Source organism: Lissotriton vulgaris, chromosome 4_1 (assembly GCF_964263255.1).
Source record: "Lissotriton vulgaris chromosome 4_1, aLisVul1.2, whole genome shotgun sequence".
NCBI classification, from domain to species: Eukaryota; Metazoa; Chordata; class Amphibia; order Caudata; family Salamandridae; genus Lissotriton; species Lissotriton vulgaris.
Genome location: NC_141691.1, coordinates 2,018,781,554 through 2,018,809,030, shown reverse-complemented (window position 1 = coordinate 2,018,809,030; position 27,477 = coordinate 2,018,781,554). Strand labels below are relative to the sequence as shown.

Below are 27,477 nucleotides of genomic sequence, written 5' to 3'. Positions count from 1 at the left end.
TCCACCCTTTCAACAAAATGAAGTTCTCAAAGGCAGACCTGGCTATAAAAAAAAATTGAATTTGAATGACCAGTTGAACATTGATTTATATTGTGGCACAGGTAGTCAATACATTTTAAACAAAAACACAAAACAAGTAAAATACACTAAAATTCAATTTAAAAAAACTACCCTTCTCTGAAAAGAATGCAGCTTTTTGACCAGCATTCGAATTGGGCGTTCCAAGGGTTTCTAGGCCATTTATTTTACAGGTTTGAGTTCGTGCAAGTGCAAACAACTAGTGTTACCTAGGCTGAAATTATCAAATATAAACTGCTACCAAAACCTTTCAAAAGAGATTGTGAGCAAAGTTAAATTACATCACCCTGTTTATTGGATAGAGAGGACATTTACTTGCTCCACTGATAGTTGCTTTTGGAATTCATGGCAAGTGACACTCGTTGCTCCTCTTTTTACTTTCAATCTTTTTATATAACAAAGTCTTTCATGAGGTGAAGGAAGGTGTTTTTTTCATTTCTAAAAGCAATGTATTTGTAGTTAGAGATGCAAAGTGTGTTCAGAATTAACATTCCTAAGTCATTGTCTTATAAAATGCTTTGTCGTTTCCAAATGGTCCCTGTCGCCATGTACAGCACTTGAAATACTTTCTGAGACTTTTTAAATACCTTTTTTATGCAAAGGAACAGTACAGCTAAATTACACATAGTATTCAAGTAAAATAAAACATATGATGAAGTTGTGGAATAAAAATGAAACCTCCTGAACATGAGTCTTTAAAATAAGTGAGTGAGTGAAGACTGCCACCACGGTTAGGACTAAGTTGTACATGTTAAAAGCACCTCAGTTAAACTACATTTTATAAATTACTACTTTTCCCCCGTTTTACGATTAACTCGAGCACGTTCGATTAATAAGAACTCCTCGTTTTAAAGTAATTTCATTTTTATATGGTCATTTACTCTAATTGAGAAATACATTATTGTGCTTTTTACTTGTGGTGTAATGTAGTACTAGACGACAGCAATGGTTCCCTTGCATTCACTCCCAGCAAACCAATTATCCATTTAATGTGGATCAAAGACAAGCTAAACCCCGAGAAACATGTAAGAAGAAAAGGTTTATTTTAAACAAGTAGAACTTGTGTGGATTGCCATTCCACTAAAGACACAAAGACAAGTAAGTAAGTGCTCCATGTAATGGCACAGTGCAGGTGGCTAGAGAGAAGATGTGAAAGTGTGTGGCAGAACAATAAACGTAAAAGACAATACTGGCATCAGTTCAGGCTGCAAAATTATTTCCCATCAATGTTCAGCCAATATAGTAAACACATTGATGTTTCAACCCCTGATAAAGATTAATAATAGTGTCTTCATCAGGAAAACAAGTTGGTGGCAGCATTTTCAATACATGATAACTATTAGCTTGCAATTATTGAGGATGAACTTCAGACAAATCCGGAGCAAAGAAACATTTTTATTTCATTAAAGGATCCATAGCAAAACTCAAATGTGCGTTGTTTTGAGTTTTGCTAATGATCTTTTGAAGAAATAGCAAATTTTCTTCTTACCCGATTATTCATCCTGAATAATTACCAGTTAGTAGTTGCCATGCATTGAGGATGCACCCATTGCTTTGTTGTAGTGATAAAGACCCTATAATTAATCATGACCTGGGGTTGAAACATCGTCATGTTTAGTATATCAGTTGAACATTAATTGTATATCATTTTGGAGCCTGGACTGATACTGGGGTCTGCTCTCTGTGAGTGCTGTTTTGCACAGCCTTTATTATATTAGACTTATACTGTTCTGTCGTGCACATTCACATCTTTTCAGTGGTCACTTGCACTGTGCTGTCTCATAAAGCACCTTCTTTATTTTCTTTGCATACTCGATTGAACTGGAATCAATACAGTTCTACATGTTAAGCTTTTCCTTCTTACATGTTTCTTGGGGTTTAGCACATTCTGGCTCCTCATTTAAGGGATACATTTAGGTTCAACAGAAATGTATACAAATGATACATTTGTAGCCCACATAACATGGGCTAATGTAAGAGTAGGTAACTGCTTCCATCTTGTACAAGCCCGCTGCACCTGTCTTTGGGCAGCATGTACCAGCGGCTGTACTTTGTGCGATAGACATCTCTCTCTTTTTCTTGTGAGAGTCGCCCAAGTCCTCTGAACTTTACTATGTTTTCCCAGTTTCTGCTTCCCGTTCATGACCGAATGATATTTAACTCTCCCTCCTGTTCTTTTTGTGCTGGCATTTTCACCACATTACCAGTGGCTTTTACAATGAAAAGGTATTTCATATGAGCGGTGCATTTATTTTAATCTAAATGGGGCAGAGTTGAGCTGGCACCAAATTAGACAATGGTTCCACCATTGCGACTTGCCCGCTTTAGTCTTTAAGGCACCCTTTATCATCATTGGAGTGTGGTGTACAGGGATGTTTTAGTAACTGCAATATCACATGACTGAATTTGCTAAATGTTTTCAAAAACACAAAACATTTTTCATTACCATTAATGATTTAATTTCAGAAAGGTTTACAAATCGATATCCTTTTGCATTGATCCTATGTTTAGTTCTTTTGTAAGCACATTCCTTACTTGAAAAGAAGAACATATAATCCTTTACTAAATATATTTGCTGTCACACTAGACCATATTTCTTCCCTGTTTTGATGTTATGAGGCAGCTCACAAAGTTGAGAACAGCCTAAGGAAGTGCCATGACTACCAAAACAAATGTTGCGGAATAGTCAAGTTAATACATTTGCTGAAAAGAGAAACTTCCTAATTTTCTGAATGGTGTAACTGGTTTTAAATGCATATTCATTAAGCAGCTATGTTAAGAACTGTGAATAAAGTGATTACGTTTGTATAAGTTATTGCCATATTGGTGTACGGTATGAACGTGATTGCAGAGGGTCATAAAATGCAGTCAATTCTGTTTGTTTGTCATGGGTCTTGGGTTCTCTTTTTGTCAACTAACATGGTCCGCTCCTCAGCAAATGCTCTATTATAAATGTTTGATGCGATACCTTGATTGCCTAGGAAGCGTTATGCTGATAAATGTTTGATGCGATACCTTGTCTGCCTAGGAAGGGTTATGCTGATAAAATGTTTGTCTTCATCTAATACTGTGATGTCTATCTTGTGTCTATTTGTCAAGATCCATTCCTCTTTCTCAAGGTAACCATTGAATAAGTACACAATTCTCTTCTTTGATTCATTTCATGGAAAGTTAGTCCATGTAGATCTTCTGAAATCTGAAATGGATCTGGCCCACATGGATCAAAGTTGGACAGCTACCTCTCTTATAATGTCTTCTTTCTGTTACTGCACTTTGAGTAATATGACATTTTGTTATTGGGGTCTGCGTAACCTGCAGCATTTTAAACTGTGTCCACTTTGTTTGTATAGTGTAAATAAACTTTGTTTTAAAATCTTTGTTAATTGTTATTTTTTAATATCTGGGGAAAAGTAAAGGTTCTTTGTTGAGACATCAAAATTGCTTTCATCTAAGGAAGTTGAGTGGCACACCTAGATCTTACCGTTTTTGTCACATTTCAATAATTGTAAAAACCAAGTCTTGATTGTTTTGTCCAAGTGGAAAAAGGCTATAAGTAAATGATTATTCAACAATTTGTGAAATACATACAATTTTCAATGAGAATATCTCAATACTTGGAGATCACCTATGTATTCCCTAAATTAGATCGTTCTTTAGTAATATTTAGTTATGTACATTCAAGAATATTGAGTTGTGGCTACTTGACTGCACTTGTCTATGCAGTACTTGGCAGGAGACAGTAACTATAGATGGGCGAGCCAACAAATTAAAGGAGAGCAAAGCCAATTGTCTGTATGGGCTCTCAGAGCTCGTGCACTAGCTGAGCCCTGTAAATATTTAGCATGTAGATCATGCAACACAAATCATGTAAATCTAGGATAAAGTCTCTTCAAAATATAAAAAAAGTATTATTATTTTTTTTTACTATGTGGAAGTTTTTCGCCTTCATAAATCAGAAGATATCACTGTATTGAGAGTAATTTATTAAGAGTGTTTTTAAACATGAAGTTAGAATCATTGATACCCCTATGATGACAATACCACTAGTGGACTAAGTGGGAAGTCAGATGTCATGTGTATCCTATATGTGGCATAGAATCTTAATGTATATGAAGTTACATTATAGTTTACTAAACCATACGCAAGAGATTTTTGTATAGCCCACATCCTGATCTCACATATTTGAATGTGCTATTATATGTGATAATGAAAGATAATGAAGAAAAAGGGGCACTCAAGACTTTGCTGTTTTAATCAGATAAACAGACATTCCTTTCTTTCAGGAGCTAGCGCCAGGACACTTTGAGTAGCTGTGCGCTTCATAAGTTCAATATAACATAACATAACAGTGAAATAAAATATTTGCTTAGGATCACCCAATTTGTTTAAGCGTTGAAGCCAGTATTGATCCCAGGTTTCGTGCAATGTGAAAATCCGCTGCAAGTTGGGTAGCTTATTTCCTCAGAGGTCACTTTATTCTTTGTTTGTGAGGACGAATCGTGGGTGGCTGGCAGACGGCACATGCAAGCTCTGCTCGTTTGGAGCTTGAGGGTCTAAGGGGACCTCGAGCTGAGCCAGATTTCGAGACTCGCTCGACCTCTCAGCGCCCCGCCCTCCTCTACAGATAACTAATATATCTGCTATATCTCAGTGCCAGTTTCTAGATGTTTTCCATATTTTTGCCCGCTTGTTGTTCCCATAGTAAGTGATGGGTCTGGAAGATATAGGCATGTAGTAATCTGTAGTACCACAGGTGGTATGGCTTGTTCTCTTCCGGAGAAGGTGGGAGGGCAGGCAGTGGTAATTATTGCTAATGGAAAGGCTGATCACTATGTTTTCCAACCTTTCCTGAATAAGTGGCATCTACTTTTGAACTGAAAGATGTGGCCTGGGTTTTTTCAGCGGGTGGCGTCAAGTGCATCATTGGTTATGTGTCAGCATTCCCTTCTGTGAGAAAGTGCCATCTTTCTTGCCTTGGTATGCCCCCACTTTTTTCTGAACTGCTGATGGGCTTTGACTGAGTGTGCCCTGGGTTTCTGCCAACCAGGTATCCAGGGCCTGTGTTCCTTCCTTAAAACTGGGCTGACACTAAAAACCCAATAGGCATCCCTGGCCACCTGTCAACCCCTAGTAAATGGTACCCAGTGCATGGTGACCAGAGAAGACCCCTAAGGGCTGCAGCACGTATTGTGCCACCCTCAGGGGCCCTGTACCCCGAAACCCACACACTGCCTTTGCAGGCTGAGTGCCTAAGTACAGAACTAAACAAAGAGTCGACATGGCACACATCCCTGTGTGCCATGCCCACAGAACCCACTGCCCTAGCATACTTCAGTCACCCCTCCAGCTGGGTAGCTGGGTAGCTGGGTGCCCTATGCCAGAGGTGTGGGCACAAGTGCATGACCCCTGTGCCCGACCCCTGTGCCCCTACAGTACCCAGGGCCATTCCTGGGCGCTGTAAGTGCAGTGATGCCATTAAGAGTATATGGTGATGGGAGATTGTCATTACGAACTCCACAGCACCATAACGGCTACACTGAAGACTGACAAGTTTGGTACCAAACTTCTCAGCACATTAAACCAGCACTGATGCCAGTGTGGGATTTAATGTAAAATGCACCAGAGGGCTTCTTGGAGATGCCCTCTGAAATCCTAACCTACAATCCAGGTCTGGGCTGAGTGGCTGCAGAGGCTGCCACACAGCAGACATGTTGCTGGACCCCTGGGTGGAGAGTCCCCCGCTCTCCTGGGTCGGCAACAATGTACATCCTAGGCGAGGTGCTAGGTCTCCTCCCCCCAGGATGGGAAGGGGGAAGCTTCAAAAGCCTGAAGCCTCTGTGAGCTTCTCCAGACCATTTGCTGTACCCAGCAACTGGCCCCCACCAGTTCTAACCCCCACTCTGGCGGGAAGACCGGCGGGAAAAATGACGTCAGGAAGGGGGGTGTGCCAGCCTGTGCCAACCCCACCCCTCAGGTGGGGGAGACGAGGTGAAGCACGACCCCGGGCTCCGGCCATCTTGTAGATGGGGAGCCTTGCCCAATCCCAGCTAGGCTCCTGCCCCCCTCCCACAAGAGAGGAGCGGACTAGGGGGTGTACTCAAGTCAGGACAGGGACCCATGGTCCCTGTCCTTGCCTTCCCTGTAACGCCCCTAAATTCAGTATTTAGGGGCTCCCTGAACCTTCCTTCCTCAGATCCCGATACGAAAAGAAGATCAAGAAGAAGACCCGCTGTGCAGCTGCTAACAGGACCATAACAACTGACTTGGCCCCAGCCCTACCAGCTTGTCGATCCTTGAACCTACTCCTGCCTAATCCCGGTGACTCCTGCCGACAGCAACCTTGGGATACTCGGAGGACCTGCCTGCCTTGACCCTCTTAAAGACTGGGACTCCCATCAGCAGAGGCTCTGCTGCAACAACCCACCTGATGCCAACCAGGAAGCTCCGGACCGGCCCACTCTGCACCCGCTGAGACCGGGCCCAACCAAACCAAGACCACGAGGACGTCCCCCTGGCGACTGGGACCTGAAGTCCAGTGCCCAAAGGCCCTACTCGACTAACCAGCCGACACCTGCAGACTCAGAACCAGGGGCCACCCCAACCGCGACCAGCCGAGTGTAAGCTTTTCCGACACCCAAAGACACACCTGTACCCAGCGCCCTACAGCCCCCTGTGCCTCCCTTTGGGGTACCTACCTGTGCTCCAAGATCCCAACTTGCCTCTTGAAGTGCTGGTCGCCCCTGGAGAGTCTCCGTCCCCGAACCTGTAGCCATTGTTCCTTTTTGACCTTTCCCTTTGGATAACATTGAGCGCCCGAAGGCTCAATTGCACCCTGCACCCAGCCGTCCGAGTGCCGCTGGCTGTGCCACCTATGTCCTATCCTACTCCCCCCCCCCCCCACCCCCCAACGTCCCCCTGAGCAAGTGACCAGGAGCTCAGCTCCCACAGCCGCGTGGCCTGCTAGCCAGCAGCCACCAACCGAAGGGCCCCTTTCCCTCATTAGATATCATTGGACCTACCTACCTCTGCACACGGCCCTGCGCTGCTGGGGCGGAACCGCCTATACTTACCTGACCCTGGGGAACCCCTGAGTCTACACCCGGAACCTTAACTTCACCAGCCAAGTACTCACCTGGAAACTGGTAACTCACTTACCTGCCATTGGATAACATTGTCCCATTTTGACTCGAAAATTTTCTAAGTGGTAAGTTTTGAAAACGGCAAATATTCGTATAAAATCAACCGAATTCCGAAGTACTCCCCTGCAAGCGGGCGAGACGCCAGAACTGTACCTTGCAGCCCAGTACTGAAGCGCAAAAGTAATCCTTACCGGGTTTACTAGTAATCTGTGTTTAGGAACCCATTGTCTGTTTTTCTATGAAATTTCTTCTAAGTGCCTACTTTTGAAAACTTGAAATATTCTTTAAAAATCATACGAAATACTGAAACACAATTAGCTACCCGTTTTAAGTTCAGACCCCAGTGCTGGCCCTAGAAGCCCAGTACTAGATTACAAAAGTAACGCAATCATACTTTACAGGCAACCTAAATTTTCTCCCTTTGAATAACATTGCCAGATTTTCATTGGAAAGTTTCTAAGTGTGAACTTTTAAAACCGCTTTATATTCATGAAAATTCACCACAGTAACTAAAACGTTTTTGCTAACTTAGTTTCAGCTTAGACCCCAGGACTGAATCTAGGATCTAGTCCTGGAACTACTAAAGTAATCTGTACTGTAATCCACTGTACTTTTATGGTAACAATTCATTGAGCTCAATGCTAAAGTGTCTAGATTTGAGTTGCCTTCAGCAACTCCTGTACCTATTGTGTTCATCAACTTCATTGCTTCCTTACAAAGTAATCACATGAGAGTTCTCATATTTAGCAAAGTATATTTTTATGCCTGTTGGTTCTAAAAATAAAACAACTATATCTTTGGATATAACAACCATTGGCCTGGAGTTCAGTCTTTGAGTGTATGAGATCCTTTGCTGACGGAGTGTGTACAACAAATGCTTTGCACTGCCCTCTGGTACTGCCTTATTGCTCGACCAAGCTACCACTTTTGAGAGTACAGTCAGTCCTGACTTTAACCTCTGTTATACCTTTGGGGTTTGTGGACTCTATACACACTGTACTTCATTATTGTCCAGTGTATATATAGAGCCACTTTCTCACACCTTCCTTCTGAATTTGGGTGAGAGGGGCACAGCTTAGACCATTGACACCGGCGTTTGTGTGAAAAAGGCCTCTTTTATTGAAACGTGCACATCACACATTTTCCTAAGCTTTCTGCATTATAAAACTAAAGCCTCACTATACAAAAAAGTCACCTATAAGTTATCCTACCCCCACCCCTAAAGCCCCCTTTCTCCATAACCTAACCCTGAAACTATCTACATTCTACTAGAACTGAACTTCTTCCTATAGTGCACTACTCTCCCAATCTTCTCGGGGGGCATACGTCCCCCTGGGTGACTGCCAACCAAACCCATACTGTGAAAGTCAGAAGGGAGGTCAACCCAGGAGTACAGAGAGAGTATATTTGGGGTAGTTAAGCTCCTATTTAAGGGCTATTTCCCGAAATGGCAGTTTAATGAATGTAGCTACAGAATTGTTCTTCCACAGCTAGCTGTCGGCAGTATTTATTGGCTGTCTTATAAACGACTAAAGTATAGTAACAGCAAGGCCTAGATTCTGTTGACCTTCCGTGGGTACACTGTGCATGTCAGGGACAATGTCAGCCCCAGACTGCAACAAAATGTGAATAATCTGTAAGTGAAATTTGACATGATCTACACAACTGCCCTACCTTACAGCTGTCTTTAATGTCTATTTCAAACTGTACATTGTGTGGAAAATTCTTCATTTCTTTATTTTCAACTAGTTTCCGCTGGCCAGTCAGGCACTCCAGCAATCTCTGTGGGCTGCTTTCATAGCCGGGTGGGCTGCCATGATCGAACCATAAAAGCCCCCTTCTAGTTATGAGCTCCAGCAATGAGCATCTGGCTTGAACATTTTTGCCCGGGCTGATTGTAGTTTCCAATCCAGAACTGTCTTCACCAAAGTGACTTATCAATGGTATATATTTATTCAGCAAATGTACATTCACAAGCGGGATCTTGGTGTTGGGACTTCTAATGGTGCCGGGAAAAACCGCTAGATCTGAACATCTGCAATACAGGGTGAGGTTTTTAGGTACCTTTTGAGCTGTCGAACAGGTGGCTAATCTCCAAGGGTAGGAAGTTACACAGCTCTAGTCCCACTACAGCTCTGCTGCACCACCGCATGGGACTCTTCGTGTCACTAGGGCTCCTGATCCAAGGAGGCTTGCTGGAACTTAAGGGATCCAGATTACAAGGCTGAGGTGGGAATGGTTCTAGTGTAGGCTCAATTCAGAAGGTTATATTTCCACCGCTTCTAACATAGCAATGCACTATACCTAGAACTGTTTAAGGTTGTGATGTAGAACCTGCGATTGGTTCGGCATGTGGCTTCATGGCTGTTTATCAATCGTGATCGGAGAAAGCACATTTCTCCTGCTTCTGATCTCCGCGTGGACTTCTTGTTAGAACTGATTAACAATATTTGCTCATAACATTCACAGAATCCTTCCTTTTTGGCTGACAAAGTCCCTCTTAGACATGTTGTTTTGTTTTTGCTGCTTGCTCTTCCATCCATGGGTGGTAGTGCCACTGAGGTCCTGGTGGATCATCTGTGGTGCTCTTCCTAAACTCATTTGCACCACAAACAACAAACTCTACGTTTCGTAAGACATTGAGAACCTGGATGCGTGTTCACCGATGGGGCTGTCTCTTCCAGTCCTCATTAACACCTAGACGCGCTTCAGGCATGTGCAGAGCCTAACAAATACCATCTCCATTAGCAAAGGAGCACATGTTATGATAATTAGTATAGGCTCTCTAACGTTTTAATAACCTTAGTTCCAATGATTCAAAGCATAACTGGCAAGCGTGGTGCACTTAGAGATGCGTTGTGCTAAAGACTACTGCTACCATAATGCTGTGTGGGTGCGTGAGAAGGAGGAGCCTAAGACTGGGTCCATCTGGGCCACACACTGGCTGGGCTTGGTTTTTATTTTTTCTTACTTCTTCAAATGCCACTTCAGTGATTGACCCATTTGTGCAAACTACTCTTTGTCGAAGCAGAGATCCATGATGTTGATGTTCTAGATGGTTCGGCCCCTGGTGAGGACACAACCCCACCATTCCTTGCACCAAAATGCAATTCTGATCCAGACAATGGTCATTTGTTGCAATCTGTTGTGGATTTTATTTTAATAAGTTAATGGCATGGTTGATCCCTGTTCCTCGCAATGTAATACTAGACTCCTGGCCACTGAGTCAAAAGTTTCTGCGAATGTAAACTTTTTATGGTCGGCCAAGATTCCTGTGGGTAATTTATTGCTCCATCGTTGTCCCCTAATTTAAGCGTTAAGTTACCTAACAAAGGGACAATCTTCTTATGCATCTCTAATCTCGTCAGCAACTATTGTCCCCCCTCCGTACTTATCAACATGGCTGCTCACTCTCCTCCTTCCCCCCGATGGCTGCCAAACTGCCACTGCAGCCTGATACCAGTGTGACAAATACCTGTAGCACCCACAATGTAAATGCTTACATTAAAAGTTGATCAAGAACCCCAAGCCTGACTATATTATCCTTCACCTACTCCCAAAAGACATTCCTTATGTAATTATATTTATTAAGGATCCTTCCATTGGCAAAATAGAACATGAAATATGTCACGCATAATAGAATGAGACAGTACATTGGCAACACAAACCAATTGGGTGTCCACCATCCCTTTTTGATGAAATACTTATGGTCCGGCATGTTTCATGGATAGGCTGCCCTTTTGTCAAGAAAGGTAATGGCCACGCATAGTGATCTATTTTAAATGTTTACACCTTCTTAGCCATGTTTTATTACATTATTAAGAACGGAATCCTGTAGTCACACTAAGGCTGTCTCTCTTGAATTTCTCCTTCTCTGTACCTTCCTATAACTACTGGACACCATTCTAAGCCCTTAATATTCATGTGTCCTGGACAAAGATATTCAGTGCCCACATGTAATCATTGTGTACCATTTGAATCTTTAGACAATAACGACTGACTGGCAAATCTTGTTTACATGACCAATTTAGGACTTCAGATTTATTTTTTCCTTACCCTCCAACTGTTCCTTGGAGGGACTTTTTGTTACAAAAGATGATCTAAGCATGTTTTCGAGTAATAATCCATGGCTTTCTACTACAGTAAGTAATAACAACTGGCTCACTGCAATCAGGGTCTTTGATATCCTTTTATTGAAAGAAACCTGGGTTATGAAGGAGCCCCCTCTAGATGGATCTGCCTCTTTCATGGTTCCTGCTTCTCCATCTATCTCTGAAAGACACAAAGGGGACCCCTCTTATTTGGGTGGCAATTTCGTTGGATTGCCAGGTTACCCGCTTCTCCTGACCTGATACAATATTCAAGCTTTGTTGTTAACAAGCAGAGGATGTATAATATCTTGTACTTCTACAATGATAATTTCACCGCAAATACATTTAGTATCATTGATTATATTGCGTTACACCCTTCTTTAATTTCCTCTGTTATTGGCAAGGTTAAATTGTGATGCTCTTTCAGCCTGACATTGGACACTAAAATGGGATCATAATACTCCATTGCATATCCCGGAGCACAGCAAGTCAGCAGTGCAACGTATGCTCATCCATTAGCCAGGCACAATCGACAGGGTGCATTCCATTAATGCTCATAATAATGTCAGTAGTAGTTGTGGACCCACTTTTAGCAGCAGAGGCAGTCCAACTAGTACTGATGATCTTGCTAGTGAAGTACTATCTTCCTCCATATATATATAACTATATACACGCACACAGATGTACAGCGTGTAATGTGCAATTAAGGACCATTTTTAAGTGTGGAGTTGGGCCCTGACTCCCAAGATGATGCTCCTCTGCTTCCTCAACAATCTTGATAAATAACATGTTATGTTCAGCATATGCATGTTTGGTTTATACTGTGCTATTTTGACATGTTCAGTAGTTATGAACAAAAGTATCTGTAGCCAGATACAATGTGTTAAATCCATGCATTGAGAGAAAATGGCACTCGACAATATTTACAGCTATTAGTATAGGTGTTTTCCTCTGCAAACACGTTGTAAAATGCATTCTATGAGCTAGCAAGATTTGTTTCCCATGGCAGTTATGGAGGACTGTGCCAATAACACAGAATTGGCCGTAGGACTGTAGTAATAAATGTGTGTTTGTTAGTGCACTTGCCCAAAATATGTTATTCAGACACATTCATTTACCTTCCGATCAGCGATCGCTTCTAGGGTTAAGCGACAAAACCTTAGGACTTGATGACCATAATATCCACTTTACCATATTGAAATGACCATCGCAGACACAAAATGTTATATATGTATTAAAATACAAATATTTATTGAACATTTAAGTAAACTGTTCCAACAAATTCACTTGCAATATGCAATTACTATCTTAAAGAATGTGCTAGTGTGGTTTCTCATGGAAGAGAAATTAAATCTTGAAAGAGAGAACAAGGATGATTCACCCTAAGGATGACGTCTCTTATAGGTCGCCTCTCCTGGTCTTCCATGTGGAGGCCAGACCAAGGGTCCTCTCATTAGGATCAACTCGGAGATGTGTTGGACTTTGTTTTGCACCAATAGTTGGATATCCTGTGGACACTATTTGATATTTTTTGTGTACACGCGTAAAAGCCAAAAAAATGCATCACTCATTTCTGTGCTTGTTAGTATCCCATTCTATCTCTCTCCGTAAATCAATCACTTAAGTCTTTTATTTTATTTTGTACACGTTGGTAAAATACAACTTTTCTTTAGTTTGAATTTAAATCAAAGACCCATTTAAAAAAGGTCCAGCATGTTCAAGTGGTTTCTACTGGATCCAGTTGATGGGTAAAGGTACTTAGACACTGGACCGCATGTGGTCAACAGAACAACAATTAAAAAACAACTTCAACTGGAAGCAATTGACACCAAGAACCAGACCCAAGATTATTTTGGAATCAAATTTTAACTGAAAACCAACAACTGCAAACTCGAGTTTGTCACTGTTGGACTGGAATTTCTACCTGGATTAATGATTTTAGATATTTTCTCCTCAGAAATGTTAATCTGCCATTTATAGTAATCTGGTGAATATGTAATCGTACCTTACATCCATATTAGGGATTATATATTGTTAATTGATTGATGCAGTGAAATAAATTGGACAAGGGGTAATGCTTATGGCAGGCTTACATTTAAGATGCAAAAGTAATAGGATACAATGTCCAAATCTCTTCCCTTGGTCCCAAATCATACCATGTACACACATCAAAAGCCAGAATACAAACATAAAATTATGGTCTATAATTCTTAGTTTTGATGAGGGTCATTTGAAGAGAAATTTGCTTCTGTACTGCAAAGACATACCAGGACAGAACCTAACACTTAGGCTTCAAAATCAGACAATACAAAATATAATGTAGCAGCATAATGTAGAACATATCTGACCCCAATGGGGGCTCACTGAGATTCAGTCAAATTAACTGGCTTCTTCTGTGTTTAGTAAGATTAAGAAATTGTCTCAAACCTCAAGTCCCGCGAAGGACACCCCAGCTTTTGTCATAAATGCAAACATTTCTTCAGTGGCACCATGTCTACTTGAGTAAACTAATTTTCTACAGCAGTGGTTAGGGGCACTTGCGGCTGTGTCCGCTCGCTGAGCTTGGGTAAGAAGTCACTCTACAGTGATCTTTTTCATCAGCTCTAAACCCAACCATCAGGATTCAAAGAAGGCCCTAGAATTTAGACTTAGACGTCTGTCTCACAGGCTGCTGATCTTGCCTCGGATAAAACTTACAAGCAAAGGTAGCAGAGCTTTTTCAGTGCAGGGTCACCTTTTCTGAAAGTCAGCCCGAAAGATGGCGGACATATATTATTATTCTTTAGCAGTTTGTAAAGCACATGGTTACTCCAGTTCGGAATATTGCTTCATTTAACTTTAAATAATCCCTTCAGTCCTTCTTTTTCCAGATTACACGGTGACCCACGCCCAGAGACCTCTGATTAGTGGATGTGTTATTAATGTCATGATGATGGTGATGAACTGTTGAACCTCACAATCTTTGCTTTACGAAGTTATGATCACCCTTGCCGCTGGTAATTAAATATACACCAGTGAGCAACAATTTCATGTCTGCGCAGTGGTCAATACTGTATGAGACAGTGACGCGCCCATTCAACGAGGGAATTGTATCAGCAGCTGTTGATTTGAGAGACGACTCATGTGGTAGTGTGGTATGTGATTTGTCGCAGCTGACCACAGCTCTTCTGGAGTATCAAGGCGGCCCTGGCAGTTTCAGGGGTCTCCAAGCCATGAATATTTACACTTTTTATAGTGCGATGGTAGTACTGAGCCACATGACTGAAGACCAGGTCCAGCCCAGAACTTGAACATATGTCCAATGAAACAACAGGGGCATCCGATTGCAGGATATCCAGTATGCTATTGCCATCCACGTCCACGGTGAAGCAGAGTCGCACCACCAGATTTGGGAACTTCTCTTGCAGCTTATTCCAGAGATGGTTGGAGATGAACCCTGTAGTTGACCCCCCATAGTGAATTTCCAGAAGTTGGAGGGGTGCCCTACGCTCCTGCAGGAAGGCTCGAACAACGTCCTCAGACAGGGAGGAGCTCCACACCGAAAGGTGGGAAAGTCTCCTACATGAGTTTAGGATCTTGTGGAGAGACCTAGGGTGCAGGTGGATAGATGGCTGTTTGTTGGCTATTTGCAGTTTTTCCAAACTGGGGTTGTTCATCGCCAATGAAATGAGCACTTTGTCTTCCAGCCTCCCGGACAGTTGCCTGAAATCCACCTCGGTGAACCCAACAGAGGTGGCAGGACTGACCTCAAACAAGATTTGTAGACTCTCCTGAAATACTTCTAAGTAGGAACCAGGGTCGTCTTCTCCAACCAGAGCCAGACTCCGAAGCTTAGAACGCCTTAAATGAGCCAGGTGCTCAATGATGGACGCCACCTGCATCCCCTTCTCGCCACTGAGCAGGATTCTCACGGACTCGACGAAATGCCCATAATGTGAAAGCATCATGATCCAGGGGCGGGTAGATCCACCTTCAACCCTATAACAAGGAACACAATGCAAACTGTTAGAACCTCACTCTACTGAAGCGAACTATTTTTAAATGAATAACCTAATGCAAACTACAAAACAGATTCTTCTAGTTGTACATTCCTGTAACTTTTTAACTTCGGTGCTTGCTTGGTTTGTTGCCAATTAATAGATCCAATTCCGAGTTTATGTGCAGTATCTGTACATTGTTTATATTTCTATTTATCACTGTATTTCTCCCTAGGTCTTTCTGTCCCTGTGACTGTCTGCCTAGCTTTCTTTAAGTGTCTAACAAATGAGAGTTTGGATTCTCAATATTGCAAACCAATTTCCCACACTGTGTTACTTTGCTGAAAAGCAAAACCACATAATAGGTGGGAATGCTAAGAGTTTGTTTCTAGTTGAAGAACAAGTGGTATTTACTCCTGAGCAGATGGCAGGTGGGAGCATGTGCCAAAGACTAGATCCCTGATTATGCAGCACAGATGTCCGCTGAAGATGATACTGAGGGAGGCTGAGATACAGGGGATTAACATAATCAAGCTGATGATGGTTTTTCCGTAAGAATGAAACTATGTGCGTGTGTTGATGGATTTTGAAGCAATCACTCTTGACCCCACCTTCATCTGAGAATCTATCATGGATTCACATCCCAATAGAACTCTGCATTTTGGACCTTGTCTGTAAACATCTTTAGGCAACCAAACAGGTGAGTGCGTTGGTGTCTCACTGAAGGCAAGTGAAGGACATGCTAAGGTTCCATGGGGCCACCTCAGTTGTTGGCCATTTAGTGTTGGGTACTGTTGCAGGGATTATGCTTATACACAGAACTGTGCATAGAGACCCAGGACCTCAGTGAATTGTGGTGGACAAAAAACTCACCTCGGTACCTAGAAACCCCTAACCGACTAGCATCAGTGTCTCATTAGCTCTTCGTCCTATAGCAAAGGTACCAATGATTAGACAGCCCAGAACATGCAATTTAGGATACACTCAGGAATGGTGGGAATCAAGAACACCCAATCGTTATATTCTCATACCAGTCCACAACATGGGTAAAAAGAGACACAAAGTTTAAAATGTTTATTTTAACAACATGCTCTAACATGCAGTATTTTTGCTAACCTAAGCAGGCATATAATTAAAAATAATACAATCAGCATTGTTACAATTCCATAAAACTCAAAGGGAGAAATCCTACTATAATGATCGTGGAAACAGGTCCTATAGTGCCTTGTACGCAAACCTCCCTAGCTAGGAGCTATGTTTTATATAATATTAGAAGGTCTCTTAGGCGTGAATGGGGAACCCCATACCTTCAAGATCAGTAGAGATGAATCACATCAGGATCTTCAAAAAGTTTTCTCTCTCTCTCTGAATCCTGCATGCAGTGCAATATTAAAGGAGCCGGAATTTCAGCTAGCTGCAGCTGCATGCAAGTTATGTCTAGAGCATGAGCCAATCAGCCCAAACAACACCTAACATTATGATAACCTTGGAGGCTTTGGTACTCCCTGTACAGACTAAGGTCGATATGTAAGTCTAGGGATGTTGAAAACAAGTCATTATCATGTGAAGAATTTCACGCAGCCTAACTTACAACAACAGTTACAAGTAGTGTTGTGTGCAAAAGCAGCAAAAAGGTAAAATAGCGTTTAAACTTCTAATAAGCCTATACTAACATAGCAATGAGCGCACTACTACAGTACACTACAGTTATCCAACCAGTGACAATTAAAAACTTCTTGACCCATGCATGTCCTGTGATGGGAGGTGGTCCATTTGGGTATGAGATAAACATTAAATAGGTGAGCTAATGGGGGCTCTCCCTGGTGAACCAAATGATTCACCCAAAAGGGGATGAAGGAAATTGCCCACATTTCCCGAGCTGCACCTTTTCAAGGTCAAGAGCACCTAAACCATTTGGGTGTCGTTCCTGCAACAGAAGGAATAGATGATAAAATGGGAGAGGGTGGCACAGGGTTGAACACTACAGACAAGCCCTGCATGATAAACAGGGACTGTGTCCCTTCTTCCACCTGGGTTGGAACAACGCCCATCATGCCATGCGATGCCTTGATCCCTCTGATAACATCTAGAACACTAACTTTCTGCAACCTTGTACCTAATCTATGTATAATCTCGGTGCCCAAATTGAAAGATATAATAGCAGCCCATTTGTCTTGTTTGGTTTCATATATCTACTTTGGACAGATTATACCGTTCTATGGAATCTTGTTCATGTGTGAGATTTCTTTTTCCTGGTGTAACTATTGGTTTTATATACCAAATATACGCAACTGCTCTCTTGTAAACTGCTTATATGGAATAGTAACTGCTCTCATTTAAAGTGCTCATGTACCCTTTTGTTTTTTGTTTGTGTGATATAAGTTTGCAAGTAAATAAATAAATAGCTGGCACCAGTGTAGTCTACGTTCCATTCCATGGCCTGATACCAGCCTGGTATAGGACCTCTCTGTACCCAGGAAATGCTGCAATTTGGATACAGCCACCATCTCCTGAATTTTAAAGAGGGATGCAAGATATTCAAATGCCACATTATTGCTCAGCATTGAGGTATCTAAATTAGCTGGATTACTTGAGCTGGCCTGTTTGGTCATCTATCTATACTTTGGCATAAGGGACAAATGCTCTTATTGAGTGAAGCCTGTAGCACATACGTGATGGGTATTTCTACAGCCAGTGCCGGAAGAGCGTCTCCTGCAGAATTCCTAGTATGTCCTGAATTGATAAGATTTATAAATTCAAATTTCTAGATTTGCAGCATCCAAATTGAGTCCGACATCACTTGATGCCATCTCCATTGGGTCACCAACCGACTGAGGCTTGAATCTCCTTTCCTTTGTACCAAAAAGCTACTAAAAGCTTCACATGTGTTGACATGAATTCACTGTAGCCTTCATAAACGTGTCTGACTGTAGTGTTCTTGACAGCTTGGACATGGGGTCTTTGTATTTAGCCAGAGCAAGACAGATGGATGCATATATAGGAATTTAGGCATTTATTGCAGCTACTACAGTTTTGTCTCTGGCGGTCACTATTACTGTCCCTCTCTGTATACCTCCAGATTCCATGTGTGAGAGTCCATGTTCAACCCTGTCAGTCCACCTGACTGTCACTCCTTCACTGTATTTTTGGCTATCTTAATCCAACTATTTTTGACTGTCTCTGTCCAGATGTTCCTATATATCAATTTGTCTGTTTCAAATTTCTTTATCCCATTTATATGAATACTAATTACAAATATCCATGTGTTTATATTATGTGAATTTGTAGAGCGTGGCTAATCACCAGTGAGGATTTCCAGGCGCTATACTTTTTCTCTGATATAAAGAGACTGGTCACCATTAACAATAGCAAACCTACATACATCTGCTGATAAAACCACTGGTAAGTAGTGTGGGCACAGACCAGACACACATACGTCAAGGAATAAACCATCAATTGCTGATGAGGGTGCACAAGACATTGAAAGGTTGAGACTATCCCCATATTTTTTTATTTTGGAGAGGCTTCTGTTATAAGGATATCACCTGGATGGGTGCAATGAGACGTCTAGAAGCTGCCCCTGGTAGACGGAAGCAGGAGAGCAATGGAGGGCGCAACGTTTAGTGGTGGTGCCGCCATGGGATAGGGTCCCAGGACTTGAGGGACTTTTCAAGAGACTGGAGGAGTCTCCAGGCCTCACCGAGCATGGGTATTTGCCTTTGGTCTGGTAAAGGATGAAGCCTGGTTGGTGTTATTCCTATATTATTTTGAGAAGGTATGGATGAAGGATAGAAATTTACAGAAATCTAAGTGACTAATTAGGAAGTTGCCTACAATTCCGTCTTTGCAAACACTGAATGGTGATATTACCATGATGGATTACCCTACAGGTTGCACAGTTTTAATAAACTATCAATTTGTTTTTGTTTTTTGAGTTTATTTACTAAATAAATCTATTTTTTATGACGCATAGCCTCTATTTGAGATTATTATTTTTGCTAGGTAATAGTCCCGTTTAGAAGAGGGGAAGAATGGCCTATCTCCTTTTTGAACTAAGTAAACGTTAACTGGGGTCTTGGGACGCAGCATCAGGAACATAATGGTGCAATGTCTGTAGGATGTGCACCCTGAGGTGCAGATCCACCCAAGACCAACCGGACTGTCCACTCGTAGAGTTCTGCTCTGTCGGGCGAATTTCCTGAACCCGGAGTCTACTCTGGCGAGAGCCCGCACTCTTTCATGTAAAGATGGAGCAGAGTGGACCTCCACTAGAGAACACCTTGTGCAATTCCCGGGGACCTGAAAAGGCGCCTCAATGCTCTGGTTAGTAAGCAACTGCTGCAAGATCCACTACTTTGATCTCCCACCACGTTGGGGGAAGGTCCACAAAGTATACTTTCAAGACAGCTTCGGACCAACTACATCAACTCTACATAGATCCTAATATTTACCCTAACACTACTCTTTATACTGTACTAAAGTAGATGGGTAACCTTGACTTAATTGTATGTCTAATCTTCACCCGGAATTTATTTTGATCAGAGGAAATTATATTGAATTGAACATTACATTATTATAAATTAGAAATCCTCATTTTAATTAATACCCAAAGTCTGTTATACATTTATTTTATTTTAAATCAATTGATCAAATAAAAGAATATAAATAATAAATGAGCGTTGTTGTTGAATAAGAGTGTATGTCTGTTAAATGATGAAGACCTAAACAACTCTGGACCTGCCCCTATTGTATCATAAGATCTGTATTGAAGGAATATTTACACTCGCTGAGGGTGGGACCTAAGATCTCTCATTTGGAGGTAGGTAGTATTTTGTAGTGTTATTTCCAATATTTATGCAATCAAATCTCAAAAGAAGAAAGTATGATGATACCAATGATTCCTCACTATGTATGACTCCTCAAATGACCTATAATAGTGATAGAATTAATTTGTTTGCAGTGCCTATATTCGGGAATATCGATTCCTGTGTGGCTGTATTCTATATAATTCATGTATTTAAAGTGTTTGTATTCTGGAGGACCAATTCTTCCCACATGATATATTTGGAACTGGGAAAATGGATCTCCTTATGAAGCGCGAATATAAGAATGATTAAAAAGTAAAAAAGAAAAAAAAGCTAATACAATTTCAGCGTTTCAACTTTATTCATGTGAGGAATCATTTGTTCATCCTACTTTTTCCATCGGGATTTGATTGCATATATATTGGGAATAATACACACTGCAAATTACCCCTTAAGTGTGTGTGTATGTATGTGGTATTTGCATAGCACAAACCAAGCCAGAGGCAGTGAATTGCCGTATAAGGCCAAATAAAGGTGTAATATCTACAAGTGATGGGAGAGGCCGCTGGGTTATGGACGGTTCATGTCCGTGGCCCTGCCCAGATGTCTAACCATTGGGGAACAGTTGATCAACCAGTGGTCTGCAAGAATAGGTGAACCATGGATCGGTGAGGAATACAGCATCTAAGTGGTCCCTGTTGTTGGGTCTAGGGGTGCGCAGTAGGAAATGCCTGCTCCTTTGTTTAATAAACTTTGTAAGATGCCATATTTACTAAGAGTCAAGTGCCATCCCTCCCTCCTTCACAAAAGATGGGTGAAAGTGGTGCCAACCCACACCCCCAACTTGGCAGGAATGGTGGAATTTGGTGAGGAATTTTCGGGAAGTAGATGTTAAGGTTCAACTGAATTTGAGTAATGCAGAATCTGGGTCATTTTAGAATCTCTTGGAAATTGATGGAAGGTCAGGATGTCCAACGATTGTACCTTTTGGACAGTTCTTTTTGACGCATGGAGTTGGGTGATACCTGGCTCACACATTAACAGAAAATGGGCTCTGCTATAAGTTCAAGGGACAGACTGATCAGGAGAGTGCTTACTTATTCAACTTGATATAAGGACAAAAAAAGTCAAGTGCCAATTATGTAATTGTCCACACAAGTGCTAAGTCATTTTAGTATGATGCTGGGTTTTGTGCTACAGCACAATTTTTACCCACCACAATTTTCTGTTAGATTTGTATTGAGGTACATTGTCCAGTACAACTTTCGACCCGATGACAAGTCAGCAGGGTTAAGCTGCATAAAATTGGTAATTTTGCAGTAAGTACATATCTTATGCATAAGGATATCTTGCAATATTCGACTTTCTCGTAGTTGTACCTTTGCCATGCCATGTTTTATTTGGCGCTATGATTAAACACAAAGCTAGGTCATAGAGTTGGCTTTGAGTAAAAAAACTAGGGTTATTTGCACTGTTCATGTCCCCTGACTCTCGTAGGACAGATAATGGGGGCGGAGCTCCGCAACACAATGCCATTTGGCACTGCACTCACATTAAAGTTTTAGCACAAAACGTATTTTGGGGCAGAAAGTTGGCCGATGGACCTGTGTGCAGCACCTTGCGTCATGTAGTGCCGCATGAGTGGACTAGTAAATCTGCACCTATGTGCTGCCTCACTGGGTATGTCTGGTGTGTGCTTTCTGACTCGGGCCACCTTGGCAGAATTAGCCCCAAACACAAGTCGCAAAGCGAAGTCACCTTTAAGTACTTAAACCCATGTTGTGACAGAATGGCTGGGAAGTCTAGTGAACAAAGCTAACAAGGGAGGTTGGAGATACTATGTGAGTTGTCATGTGATCATGACACAGCCAATCAGGATTGATTACTACTAGTGTCAAGAGCGAAGCTGGATAGGAGACTGGGAGGTCATTTTTGAGTCCGATCAGTAGGATGAGGGTCCCAGGAGGATCTGCTTCAGCTTCAAGTAGAACATCTCAGGATGTACAAATTGTCCCTAAGCTTGTTATTTATTAACAAATCATTATTGAAATACATTCCTTGTTTTTAATTCTTCATATATTAAAAAGAAGTTGTCTTTCACACAAGTGGCAACTCTGTCACAGGTAATTCGCATTAAATAAAGTACAAATGGATGCATTTGTGGCACATTGGGTTTTGGACAATCGATTATTCATAGTCACCAGAAAAAAACACAAGGTCAGATACAATGGTTAAATAAATCACCATTTAATCCCAACACCATTTAAAGATACAACTAAACTGTATGCCCAGGATTTCAATTTATGTTCAAACCCCCCACATGCCATCACCTGGATCCAGGGTAGACCATTGGTAACTGGTCAACTAGACTTTCCACCAGGAGTTCTGAATGCAGCTGTTTCCAGTCGCAGAGCCACAGATTGAGACTTACCTAACTAGTACTTTCCGCCACATTGCAGGAGAACGGAACACCTGAGACCAGGCTTTGCAGCTGAGGGACATGGAGTGTTTATCAGGCAGTGGGAGTAGGGAGTAAATGTGGATCAACACCGCTTCTGGTAAACAAGCCCAATTCGCCTGTTGAAAGACAGAAATATTGTAGTCAAATATAAGGCAAGCATAGTAAATATATTTAATACAGTTTTCCAAAATGTATTCATTATAACAAGTGCAAAGTTAGAGATCACCAAATTCAGGAAAGTTTTTCTAACAATACACCAAGTTTGCATACCTTACAAAACTTGCAGAAGTAGGTAAAAAAGTACGTCGTACCTGACACAATCCCTCTAAATGTACTTTTTGCTGCTGAATAAATTTTTTTTGTTGCAGCAAAGCTCTTCAAACGAACAAAGTTTGAAAATTGTCCCTATTGGTTGATTGGGCCATGCTCAGTGATATGGGACTGTCCTCACTTAAATTGTAGGCTCCATATCCAGCCTCAATGACTCAGATGGGTTCTTTCTTTCTAGATTCCATCCAGTCTCACATACTTTGAATAGCCCCCCCCCCTTAATGGCACCAGGGACCCCCAACATCTACTGCCATTCCCCTGTGAAGACCATTGTTGACCTAATTTCTCACTCTTACGCAGGCAACACTCCACCCCCCCCCCCCATCTGTACATCACCAGCAAACAAAATATATTTCAGGCCTAAGAGATCTGCCTTTGATCTATCCATAGGTAAAAGTAAATCTCATGGATCCCAATATATGCTACTTTCACCTGTTATTCCTTAATGGCAGACATGCCATCAACCTTCCATTCATTCAGCCTCCACCTCTCATAGCTGGACAGAGACTCATCTTGTATGCTTTAGTCCTTTCTCTGTGTCTGACATAGTGATGTCACTGCCTTGAAAGTATGATGCAATGGATGCATGTGGAATGTTGTGCTTGGAGTTACCCCACAAGTGGTTCCTGGGACTCATAAGCGGATGGCTGAGCTGGTGTCAACATTGTCCTTGGTGATACTATGCATTGAAGAATTAGAGCTTTAATCAAGCTCAGACCCTCATCAAATATATCTCCTTGTTGCTCCTTCAACTGTGGGGAATATTACCAACTGCAGGTACAAAAGCTTTGCATCAACCTTAACAGGAAAAAGGCTCTAAGTGTCTGGTGACCAGCACAACCCCAATAATAGCTTTGTAACATACTCGCTTTCATCGTCTCATCTCCTGAGGGTCAACCATGGATTATCAGAAACAACCAGCATCTCCATATAGCTACATCAAACCACTCACACTGACAACACATCAAATCTCCGCGTTCCAGGAGGTCTACAGCACTAAGCAAAAGTAACAGAAAGGCACAGTTGGACGTCATATCCCTGATCATGAGAGCACTAAACTGGAGTCATGTCAAAATACGAATCACCTTCAGTCCTCCTATCTCAGCAGAACTCCAACCACGAGAAGTCCCAAAGAACCTCAACTTTACCACTATGCTACACGCGGCAAGATACTTTCTTTTATTTCATTATCTCAAAATATACTTTTCCAGGGTTCTTTCCTGTGAATACCTTGTTTAAGCATTGACCTTAAGTTACTGACTTGAGTACTAATTTAATCTCTTCTGTGTGGAAACCCAACAAGAACACATTACATCGCAGTTTAGATGATCTAATAGCTGGGATAAAGACTGCAATATTCCTAAACTTAAAGAAATGCCTCAATCTGAGGTAATGTGCATAGTATTCACCTTTTAGTCTTCCAAGTGGCCACCATAGTCTGCCTGGTCTAGCAACAACCTTAAAGCCCAGCTGAGACCTCTATTTACCATTGCAGCCTCATTCTAGAACATCCAATACACCATTTTATGGACCACATTAAGAACATTTACCTTGTGTTCTGTATCCAGTTTTAGCTGAGCACTGTCTTGCCCTGGATCCATTCTGTACCCTAATGCCAAGGACATTTGTCTCCAGTGCTCTGCATCCACAGAGCACATTTGACACCAAAAGCCATGGGAGAAGGGTGAGTATAGACATGGTATTCTATGGTAACCTTATCTAACCAAAGTCAAAAACTGAATCTCAACAGGTCTACAGGAGGGAAGTACAGGAACGCTTCTAAAACAACTCCAGTTATGAATTGTATATGAGCCATACCTTCCCATTCATGCCTGTTGTGCAGGTCTTGGCCTCGCTTGGTTGCATGCGGGCTCCTAGAGGTTGAGTATTGGCCAGCAGCAGCAGGGTTGTTCCAAACAGCGGGAAGGAGCTGGCGATGTCTGCAGGGGTGAAAAAATACATAACCTTATAAGATCTGGATCACAGCAACCACCGTGCTTAAGAAGTTGTGTGACTGGTCGTAACCTTATGAGGACCAGTTGTGCATCATTTGGAGCAGAATGAAAGGTTTCTGTTTGTTTCCCTAATTTACAAAGCAACTTTCCCCCTAAACTCGCTTCAGAAAGACAAAGCTATGGCCTGGTTTAGAGTAGGACGATATCAGCGATATTTGCAAGGTAGTCCATCCGGCGAACGCCCAGTGACGTCCACTTTGCATCTCATTAGAGATGCAAAGGGAGGTGTTGGGAAAAAGGGTGCTAGCATGCGATTATACATGTTAGCACCCTCTTATAAATAGGGCGATATTTTAATCTCCTCTTTTTTTGGCTTTTTAAGCCAAAAAACAGAGATAAAGCCCTTGTAAATATGCCCTAAACTTGTTTCAAATTATTATTATGAGGGAAGAGAATCTGGTATCTTACCCTTAATACAACCTTTTACCCTGTGCAATTTTAACAAAATCCCGCACTACTTATTTTTACCCTTCCCATTTCTTTTTATGGGGTGTGCCACCCGCCCCATCTTCCTTCAACCACACACTTATTTTATTTTAAGAAACCCATTTTCCCTCCACCAATAATATTTGCCTGGACCATTACCAATATTTTTTGGGCCAATGTTTTTTAATGTCCTGACTTAATTACCCATAAATTTGATTATCTTGGGACAAGCACATGGTGTGTCTGGTTCACGGACCCATAGGGAAATGACCAGGCTTCCGAGCAGGCATGCGCACCTCTGGAAGGTCAGTGGAACAGACGTCAGTTGGGAATGATCTTAATCCAGCTCTTGCCTAGTCTATGGCATCCGGCTCTGTGCCCACTGCACCCGTCCCTGTTGAGGTGAGCAGGAGGGATGAGGATGAGGCATGGGGGGTTGGGGGGGCAGGGGGTCAAGGGATGCACAGTCATTACGAATCCAGAATTAACGATGGGCAAGGAAGCATGTAGGGTGATGGGTTAACAATGAGGACTGAGGCAAAATGGGTGGTCGAGGGATAAGGAATAATGCACGAGGTATGATGGATGAAGTGAGATGGATGAGGACTGAGGAAAGGTGGTTGAGGGATAAGCATTGATGGAAGAGGAATGAAGGATGAGGACTGAGGAAAGGTGGTTGAGGGATATGAATTGATGGAAGAGGAATGAAGGATGAGGACTGGGGAAAGGTGGTTGAGGGATAAGAATTGTTGGAAGAGGAATGAGCGATGAAGAATGATGGATGAGGATTGAGGAACGATGGTCGAGGGTAGACTAATGATGGATGAGGGAAAATAGAAGACGCTTACCTATTGATAATCTATTCCATGCTACATGGCTGTTGTAGAGTGCATGCCTACCCTGCCAAGGCTTCCCAGTGCTAACCCACCAACTCGGACGAAGACAGCACAAGCAGCCTTTCTAGAACAGATATAGTTTCAATACTTTTCTGAACTTTACTTCTGACTGTTCACATTTCAGGGATACAGGGAGGCCATTCCACAGTTTAGGTACACAACAAGAAAAGAACAGCCCCGTATCTTGCTCTTCTGATCCCAGGGACTTTCAAAAGTCCTTGAGAAAGTGAACTAACTGTTTGTGTGAGAACATAAGACAAGATCCATTTCGAGATAATTGGAGGGCTGCTGCCATGAATTATCTTGTGGGATATACACAGGGCTTTGAATGGAATCCTTTTTTGTACGGGCAGCCAATATACGGCTGCCAACGCCGGGCCCGCAGACTGATATTTGGGTAGTTTGCATAAAATTCTAGCCACAGCATTCTGGACTACCTGTAATCTTTTAATGACATACTTAGGACTTCCAAATGTATATGGTGTTACCATAATCTAGCCTAAAACAGACAAGAGTCTGGACCACCACTCTCTCCGTAGGAGGTGGAAGCTATTGCAGACATTTCTTCAAAGATCTAAGGATGCCAAAGCAACCACCTGAAAGTTTGGGGAAACATCCTTTACGACGCAACTTTTACCACGCAGTGCCTTTACAACGCATGTTTTTCAACGCAAATCATTACAACGAATTGCGCTGGGGGGCGCTCTAGGATAGGTAATAGTTTAATTTACTATCCAACACCTTCCCTACTATCCACGGGGACTGGAGTTGGAATAGTAAATTAAACTATTCACTATCCAGCACCCCCCAACGCAAGTCGTTGTAACGACTTACGTTGAAAAACCTGCGTTGTAAAAGCATGCGTGGTAAAAGCATGCGTTGTAACAATGTACATCCGAAAGTTTGCGGGCCTGGGTTTCCATATTAAGTCTCTCATCAATCCACAATCCCAGCTTCTTTAAGGCCTGTGTTTGTTTAAGACGATCACCTACCTGCTCTGGCCAATCAATTTCTGACCATTTTGAGGGGTTGTTTCCCATAATCATAACTTCTGTCTTTCTGCCATTAAGTGAGATAGATGGACGAGGAATAATTGATGATGGATGACAATTGATGGATGACGGGCAGGAGATAAAGGACGAGGAAGGATGGATATGGGAGGAGAGAAGATGGATGTGAGATGAAGATTGAGGAAAGAGAAATGACTGTGGAATGAGAATGCCTTAAAATGGATGTTGTACAAATCCTCTCGAAAGGGA

General features: G+C 42.1%; 1 protein-coding gene across 1 annotated transcript in view; it reads right to left on the bottom strand.

The window, feature by feature from the left end:
- Positions 1 to 12,531: 12,531 nt before the first annotated feature.
- LOC147724895 (uncharacterized) overlaps positions 12,532 to 27,477 on the bottom strand; it is a 70,170-nt gene continuing 55,224 nt past the window's right edge. The window contains exons 16-18 of the mRNA XM_086966419.1: positions 24,700 to 24,821; positions 22,522 to 22,667; positions 12,532 to 15,286 (exon numbers count right to left, since the gene is read on the bottom strand). Coding sequence (XP_086822545.1) covers positions 14,428 to 15,286; positions 22,522 to 22,667; positions 24,700 to 24,821 — 1,127 coding nt within the window. The 3' untranslated portion in view covers positions 12,532 to 14,427. The remainder of the gene's footprint in view (positions 15,287 to 22,521; positions 22,668 to 24,699; positions 24,822 to 27,477) is intronic.